This window comes from Ostrea edulis, chromosome 2, assembly GCF_947568905.1.
Source record: "Ostrea edulis chromosome 2, xbOstEdul1.1, whole genome shotgun sequence".
Taxonomy (NCBI): domain Eukaryota; kingdom Metazoa; phylum Mollusca; class Bivalvia; order Ostreida; family Ostreidae; genus Ostrea; species Ostrea edulis.
The window spans coordinates 71558774-71568133 of record NC_079165.1 but is presented as its reverse complement, the minus strand read 5'-3'; the positions used below and the strand labels follow the sequence as shown (position 1 = coordinate 71568133).

The following is a 9360-nucleotide window of genomic DNA, read 5'->3' as shown; positions in this document are numbered from 1 at the left end:
AAAATGTATTATTCACCGATTCCCTTGATGAAATGGCTTAAAGCAAAAGTAAAGTTGAAACATCCATCGGAGATCGAAAGTTGGCGAACGGCCAGTATAAGACAAGGTTAAAGTTGTCAACAATGTGTACAAGCATACCGCATGAAATTACAATACATATTGCGCACAGTTAGTAATTATAGATTACATAAATAATATCAACAAGTAATTAATTACCAATTGCATCATAATATACCGTATTTGAGTGTTTACCACGAAAAATATACAACATGAACACTCGAACATGCACAATCAAACTTCGTGCGTATGTTGACTACCTGCTTCATTAGAAGTAATTAAATGTTTGACTGATAACTATATTAACTCATCATTTACAATGTATATACAAATTGTATCGATGAGAATTTGAAGAGGATATTCTTGATAGTCCAGGCACTACAGAATCAATGCTGAAATATATCGAATACGACACAGTGGGCGTGACCGTTCAACTGGGGATGCTTACTCCTCCTAAGCACCTGATCCCACCTCTGGTGTGTCGAGGAGTACGTGTTTGCTCTTCTCTTAATCTTGTATTATTGATAGAAATTGATCACGGTTCGTTATCTTCACTTTTTCATAAGCTGGTCCTTTCCCCCAGAAACTGGAGTTATGTATCGATGTGATTTTTCTTCGGAATCCATATGCATATCAAATACTGTTGATAAGCTTAATGACATAACCTTTGGTGTTAATACCAAAAATGTGCTTTTTGCCTGCTGTACATGATATACATGTAGTGTATGAGCAAAAAACGGCTTTTTTTATTTTAATTTGAAAAAATCCAACACATATATGTAAATCAAATACATGTATTAAATTTGTATACATTTCCATACCGAGGTCACATTGCATACTTAAATCAAATCAGACCCTTTGACTCTATTTAAATCCTGCACTAGTATCCAAACGACGCGGTACATGCATATACCATCCAACTGCAACAGATATCATTTGCACATGTGTTTAGAAATACTGTCCGCTCAATATCTTAAGAACCTTTTGTTTGACAGACATCAAACATAGTACACTGGTACATCGTCAGAAGAAGATGACCCCTATTGATTTTGAGGTCACGTTGTCAAAGGTGAAGGGGCAATATATTATTTCCTATATTTTAAGAATTATTTACTCGATTGACACCAAACTTGGTACACCGGTACAACATAAGGAGTACATGCAGATGACCCCTATTCATTTTAGGTCACATGGTTAATCAACTCCTGACACAGGAAGATATTGTCTGCTCAATTTTTGGAATTGGTGATAATACTATCAATTACATGATGCATGTCTATCATTCTTTTCAATTTTGCACCATGGGGGCACATATGTTTTACAAACAGCTCTTGTTGTAGAAGCATTTGTCATAACAATATTCAACTCAAACTTTACATAACTTTACAATGTACCAAAAACCTGGACAGTGGGACTTATGTCACTTTTTAAACACAATATGCTTTCTAAAGAGGATGGAGTGCCTATTTAAGTTAACTCTTTAAGATATACATGAATATCTATTCATTCAATTGTTGAAGGGAATATATCTTAAACAAAGTTTAAAACTTAACGTACCGTGTACTGTAAACCTTAGAGTAAAACACAATCAGTTATATAATATAGAAATGGATGAGAGTTTGATGTAATAAGTAATACGGTTTGGTTTATACTAGGCTAGTAATAAGAATGGCGACATACAATTAAGTAGACTTAATACATAGTAAAGTATTATAATACACAGATCAGTATAATTAGTACATAATAAAGTACTTTATCATTAGGCTTCATATATAAATCATGGTAACATGTCTCAATCTCTTTTTGTATGCATTTCGTCGTCATTCACTCAATGATTAACATGTTTACATAAAAAATTTACAAGTACATACATGTATTGTTTGTATTCATCACAATGAGCCCCTTCACAAATGAACTTATACACTATTGCTCATCAGATACAATCCCAATGATTGTAAAAATTCTAGTTTAATTGATACATACAACACGAAATAGTTACTTCAATTTGAAGGTGTACAAGTACCATAATGCATTCTATTAAAAATACAAAAATTGGATACAGTTTTAGTTATCAATTTATAGTCAAATAAATGTTGATTCGTTTAGACAATCAATAAGACATGTACAACACTAAATAATCACCAATCTGTGACGTATACATACACAATGTTTGAATGTACAATTATTATAAATGCACTAACTTGAGAGACTAATGACATTTAAGCTAATATAATTAGCTAATATGATATTCATACTGAAGTAAGCTGATAAGACACCACACGATGATGGTAACAGCGCACTCGAGGCGTGTTGATGAGCTTGTCGGATCAGTGACCGGTTCTGAAAGCGGGAAAATAGTTCAAATTTCAAACATTGATAAAATAAATCAATCTTACTACATGTAGTATTAAAAACAATACCGGTATCATCAACTAACTGGTTTTTACAAAATAGATGCGGGAAAATTAAACAGCCCTACCTTTACATCGATCATCCTTTAAAAATTGCTTAATCGATGAAAATGATGGTTTTGTTCCACATGCACTATCGTAAGGAGCTATGCAGTTTTCTGCTGTTTTCAGATGTCTAGAAGGTAAAGAGTGAAACGTGAACTGCATGCATTGCTTTTATTCAAATTTTGTTCTCAATATATTTTTATCAATATACATGTGTATATTTATATTTCCATCGTTTTTGCCTTTGATACCCGTACAAATTGTGATGATAGCCATTTCCTCATGAATGCGCTACAGTTGTGAACAATGTGCGTATGAATCTTGATAAATATAGTACGTTTCTTCTAACGACTGGGTATTCCGACAAAAATTATAGTAGAATGTAGATATTGAAAGAGGATATGAACCGCGACGCTTCACGCCCGCATACTTCATGAAGCCCGTTAGCGCTTCGTGAATAGTACGCCAGCGTCAAGGGTTACAGTTCATACCCTCATGTATTACCAAGAATGAGATTTATACTTCTCAACTATCAACATGTATTTTAGATACGATAAGTTTATAAACGTATAATCTGAATGGTTTAGGCACAGATAATAATAATTTTAAAAAACAAAGCAAAGGAAACTCACTGGCATAGAGCGGTCTCATTCATCCAGGAACCAGTGGAATTAAAATGCTCCAAACGCTGAATATTGAAATCCAAAATGCATTTTGTTGCTGTGAATAACTCACACTGTGTCCCGCTAGTACCTGTTCAAATTTTGAAGATCGATTACTTCATCATATGAATAGGAGTTGCTTCAATGTATAATATATCAACCGGTTCATTTAAGGTAGAATTGGGTTAAAGATAAAGTTATATAAAAATCCGTACCAGAACACCCGTATTGCTCTGGTTGAAGCGAGGAAACAATAGAACTATATAGATCAGAATACTGGCTAGTAGAACAGATATCTCTGTAGTTCCCAACACATTCTAATGCCCCCTTCAATTCAACACTGAAAACACAAAATGAAAAGTTTATCAACATCTAGGGTCTAAGAACGGTGAGAGAGGAATTATGAGAACTATGTTTCATGATTCTTTTCTTTTCTTAATTTGTGCATTTTTAAATGTACTCACTTGCAGAATAATGTTAGATTTGAAACTAAAGCAGAAATGTCCAATTCACTAGAGCAACTTCGTATAGCTTGTATGTCACATTGCAGACTGCCGTTACCTGTTTAATATAAAATTGTATTGCCTCAGTACAATTAAGTTCATGTACAAGATTGGCTATCACGTAGATGACCGATATTTTGTTTTTATTTCTTCGCTACAGTTTACCTTGGCATCCAAACGTGGATGGTTGGAAAGCCTGGACATTCAGCTGGTACACGGAATCATTCTGACACGCTGTGTCATACGGCTGTAGGCATCGGCTCAGCTTTCCCAACTCACCACTGTTATATCAGAAACAAATTAAAAAAAGATCTAGATTGTTATAAGTTTTTGGAGATGGGAACTTAAATTAATTCTTAATCATTTGGTTATTTCTCGTCAGTCTGCACACTTTATTGTCAATTGATGCCTTTTTATTCTTCCAGAAATTGAAACCATGAAGTTTGAAGTTTTTGTACCACAACAAAACTTAACTTGACAGAAATCTTCTGTAATTCTTTTTATAACACAGTTAACATGAAGAATATGGCAATAGTCCCTACACCTTTATATGAAACAATTACGTTGAATTTAAATGTATAATTGTGTGATTATATTGAACAGTATTGATTGCTGTCAATCGAAGAATGCATACTTGCAAAATGCTGTTTGATTTTCAGATAACACTGCCATGTTCATGTCCGAGAAACATTTATGAACACTAGTTAAATCACATCCCTCAGCAGATACTATTCCTGAAAAGACAAGCTCGAGTAAATAAACAACAAGGAAAATTGTTGCTTGAAAATAATACGATAATTCTATCAATATTTTAATGATGATTTTAAAATGATTTCAACTAAAAATACCATACATGATATGAGTTACATGTATTTTCATACTTAAACAACTGTTAAACGTTTTGAAGTATGATGGCATTCCTACATGTGTAGGTTATTAGATACTGCGCATCCGAGTGAAAAATGCTCGTGAGAGACGTTAAACAAGATTAGATACTGCAGGAAGACAGCTTTGTACAAAATTATATATAATCAAAAAATTGGTTAACTTTATAAAAATAACTCATTAGGACTGTTCAGTCTGATCGCTGTTTCAGGGTTTTGCAGGATTGCTGGTACCTTTCCTCGAAAAATGTCAAGCATGGTGTTTGTCTGATTAAGCAACAATCTCCTAGGCCAGTTGTGTAACTCCCATTGTCTCTCATCAATGATGACAAATATGTCCAATTGTTCAACCATCACTCTAAAATTACTCTCAATCTGGACTCTTACGTGTGGACATTACAACGTCAAAAGAGACAATCACAGATAGTAGGTCTCCAAATATCATAATGGACAAAGTGTTTCTTAATAATCCTTCAATGCACATGTCCTCCATTGCACAGCTACAATTTCCCCCAAATTCTTCTCATAATTGAAAGGTACCAAGTGGAAAATCATAAGTATTAGTATATCAAATATACCAATATTTGTGTATATTATCAAAAAAACTACATGTTTTAAAAGACATGGATAAAACAATGATGAATTCATTTTGTAGTTCCTAGGGTGAAGTTTTGTTAAAGTAAAAACATATCCTTTCAGTGCCTCACAGATCGAGCAGAGTGGTAGATTTATACTTTATTTTTATAAATCATGCCAGTCTCCCTGTTCAAAATATCGTCTGCTACAGAGCACGTGTAGAGTCAAGTATCAGACTGCTGCTTATTCTGATAACACTGCTAAGCCCTGCCCTCTTGCTTAATTGCTGTAGGGGTGTAAATTTTTCTAGGTTACTCCCGGCCTTTAATATATACACATCATGTAGGTTCCTAGCCACACAGAAAGCAGTAATACATTGAAATTTGTCTATTTATAAAGACTGTGATGAATATATAGTGAATCCGTTAAATAATTAGATACTCTGTGTTTTAATTATGTCCACTAAAACATGCCTCTTACCCGACATTATCAATAGACAAGTTATGATGAGACATAGCTCCAGTGGTCCTTTCTTGATCTGCATGGTAGACGGTGAAACAAGCGCTAAGTTTCCAGCTTCCAACAGACTGTCCAATGTGTAGTGTGTTTGTCCGGATTCTCAAAGTCCCTCACCACATGAACACAACTAGTGGAGGGAATGTTTACGTTAAAAGACAATACCAGCCCAGCCGTTAATACATTTTCTATATGCAGTGAACCGATACACCCTAGTTTTTATCAAAATAAAGTATCAGGTTACGCTGTTTATTGTCGTACGACTATGAGCCTGCATTAAACAACGCAGAAAATATCTAAATATAAGATGGTGAAATTCCAAGGATTCTATTTTCACTTTTCTTGGTGCGCTGTTTTCTGAAATAGATTGAGTCTCTGAACGGGGGTATGTTTTGTTGACATACAAAAGAATCGGAATATTGACATATTCAGTACACGAATAACATTGGTCTAAAAATACACATCACTGGTGTACATGTGTATGGGTTATGGTGCATTTTTTAAGGTTTGGATGTCAAATCTAAATTTAGCTTTGAATGTATTGTAACATAACTCATTTTCAAGGGAATCAATGAAACCACAAATTCAGATTCCCCACGAAAAGTGAATAAATATTAACCACGGATTTAAGACTCTTGGACCTGCGAATATTTCCTCACACCACAGGAGAAGTTGTGGTTTCACAGTATAAACTCGTATAAAAGGAAACATTTATTAAAGGATTGCCCTTAAAAACCAACTATTGAATTGTCTCAAATATATTGAAGTTAATATTAGGAATATTTTTAAAAATCAATTTATATAATCGGGTTCATTTTGGGGGGAGTTTTCGGATTGATATCCTCGAAATTGAGTTTCACTGCTTAGTATATCAAGTCTGTTGAGGATAGATTTTTGTCACCATATAAACGATATTAGATGATATGCACCATATGTTCTTAAATTATAAAACATGTGGGTCAGGGTACCAGTTTTGCTTACAGGTACATTTCTGTGGGGTCTGAGAAACTCTATTTATAGGTCATTAGGTTTTCAGTGGAATCCACGGCGTAGCAAATCATCAGTTGATTTGCTCATTTGAAAATATCGAACTTTTGTCTCCGGTAAAACAAAGTCACACCAAGAAAAGATTTTGAAAAGCATGGAAATACGTCATAATTGGCACAAGCACACCTATAGTAAATGTACATGATATTTTGAACTTGCTACTTCCATTACCACTGTTTTAAATGCCCTAACGTTGAATTAATCTTTTTTTTATAATATGAAAGAAATCATTTTGTTTTTCTGATATTATCCCATACCCCTACTTTATATAGTAAGTCATTTTGTATCTTGTTACGCTCCTCCAGCCAGCTAGAGGTTCAGCGACGCCACCCTTATTTTATGTTATCATATATATATATATATATATATATATATATATATATATATATATATATATATATTTCTTGTTCTCATTTTAATCAAAATTATTTTACTTTACATCAAATAGTCAGTTATCAATTATCAATTTAGGAGAGACCACACGCTGGTAAAGCAAATTAAGTTTTGTAAAGTAAACCCGGGTGGCTCCGGATACAAGGAAAAGGACAGAATAATTCGAATCTGGCACTTGTTTTTTCACTCCCTCCCCCTGTGTGCCTAATGTTGTCCTGGTAGACTTGCAGGTATCCTCAGCCCCCCCCCCCCCCCCCAAAAAAAACCTCAAACAATTGCGGCCTTTAACTCCCAGTCATTATTGTCCATCAAAGGTATTATATGCAATTCATGTTCAGTCACAATAAATATAAAACTTGGTAAAAGTGTTACCAATTGGGGTTTCTGTATCAAGTCTGTCCGTCTGTAAACAGGTAAACATAAGTAATTGCATTTTATTTTCATCTTATCTCATTTTGTTTCATTTATCAATTTTAATTACCTCAGATCCTCTAGCATACATTGTAAAAAAAAAAATAATAATCGCCGCAGAATCCACTCCCCTAGAAATGGGTATTGCTAAAAAACGGAACTGAAATTTTAGAATTTGAATGATTAATGTGGCTTAGATAACACAAAAATCGGGCAAATATGCTGTATTTTGGTTAAAATGAAAATAGTTTACAAGTGGTCAAACAAGTTTATCTTAATATTCTATACCGTAAATTGATAAAACAAAGTTAAATGATCGTATAAAATTTACAAAGCGGTTTACAAGAATCTTGTAATTTCAGCATAGACAGAGGTTTACGCAAACAGCGACACCTATGTGTAAAGAATGGAAGTACACAGTCTGACAGTGGTGAGACCTGTCAATCTCCAAAATGCTACACTATACCTGGTTTAAGGGGCGTGGACAAAGCAACTGTGTAGTACCGCCATACAGTTTTCTAAAATATGCATCAGCCTGTAGCATCCCCTTTCTTAGCTGAGAAGTGGATATGGCACCAGTTGCCCTAATTAGTATGTTTTGAAAATATACATGTAAGGTTTTGCTAGTCGAGTTTGTTAATGACATGCGCAACTGTCATGTTGTTAATGTGAAAAGTAAGGTTAGCGTTGTGTAACAATTGATGTCACAGTGTAAGAGCTACCATTACTGGGAAAAGCCATGTCCCCGATCAAAACTGGTTCCATCGTGCCTTAACTATGGGGTGCAGACCCCACTTGCCGTTGAAACAGATTCCTAAGCCACCTCTATCATCCCTCGAGCTGTCAAGGAAAAAGCTAATTTAAAATTGCATGATTCTCAATAGACAAGATATTTAGGACAAACACACCATTGCAGTGTCGCAAAAAATGTCAGATGCTGAAGTAAAATTTCATATATTTTTTTACAGGTATAAATCAAATTAGATTCTCTCGCTCTCTGTCTGAATTTCACGTATTCAAAATCTTACTACCGAAAATTCAGAATGTTGACTAAGTGGATCTTACGCCATCCTCCTATTGTTTCTTATCCTTTTGTGTATTACACAGGATCTGTTTACACCAATTACATGCAAAAGTTTCTTTTGAAATTACGTACTTTATGAAAATAAAACATATCTTATGAACCGTGATTATAATTCAAAAGCTTAACACATTTCGGTTTGAGAAACGTGATTAAAATAGTAAAGTTCAGAGTGACACAACTTTCATTACAAAAGTTAAATATGCAAACGTGTTTTTTTTTTTAAGAACATTTTCTAAAATTCACATATACATGTAAATTATTTTGATCGTATATACATGTACTTATATTACAACCTTTCTTTATAATTTGATTTTATTGCCGTTTGATTAATAATATATGAAATTTCAGATTGTCAACATTCTATTAACATCAATTTCGATGTAGATTTGGTTGTAGATGTATAGGCCCCATCTAAAAACTTGAATTCGGATCATTCAATTTCGAATCGCAGTGAAACAAAAAATCTATTTAAATGGAATGAATGTTACTGCAATTTATACAGATGTTTAACGTCCCTTCGAAAAATTTTCACTCGTATTGAGAGGAAAGTTCTTTAACGCCTGTCGCGAAATGGGACGTCCATGTTTAATGACCCGTGATTCCCACTTCTGAATCATTACCTACATTTACGTCTCAGGTGTGACGCGGTCATGGCACGACCCTTGTTACGAAGCTGTATTTCCATCAATTCGAGGAGAATATATTTCTATTAAATTATTAAACACACACACACACACACACACACACACACACACACACACACACACACAC

General features: G+C 34.1%; 1 protein-coding gene across 1 annotated transcript; it reads right to left on the bottom strand.

Annotated features, from left to right (window-relative positions):
• Positions 1-795: 795 nt before the first annotated feature.
• LOC125682580 (uncharacterized) lies at positions 796-6106 on the bottom strand. The gene is made up of 8 exons (XM_048923231.2): positions 5619-6106; positions 4313-4412; positions 3844-3959; positions 3640-3736; positions 3391-3515; positions 3146-3266; positions 2537-2643; positions 796-2397 (listed from the first exon to the last, which is right to left on the bottom strand). Exons 1-8 carry the CDS (start codon positions 5680-5682, stop codon positions 2291-2293), a joined length of 837 nt encoding a protein of 278 aa, XP_048779188.1. The 5' UTR covers positions 5683-6106; the 3' UTR covers positions 796-2290.
• Positions 6107-9360: the final 3254 nt, after the last annotated feature.

Excerpts from the sequence above, each read along its gene's own strand:
- LOC125682580 (XM_048923231.2), bottom strand. The coding sequence starts at position 5,682 with ATGCAGATCAAGAAAGGACCACTGGAGCTATGTCTCATCATAACTTGT. Across the intron at positions 3,267-3,390 it reads AGAGCAATACGGGTGTTCTG|GTACTAGCGGGACACAGTGT; the intron begins GTACGGATTTTT and ends AAATTTGAACAG. Across the intron at positions 2,398-2,536 it reads AAAGGATGATCGATGTAAAG|AACCGGTCACTGATCCGACA; the intron begins GTAGGGCTGTTT and ends TCCCGCTTTCAG.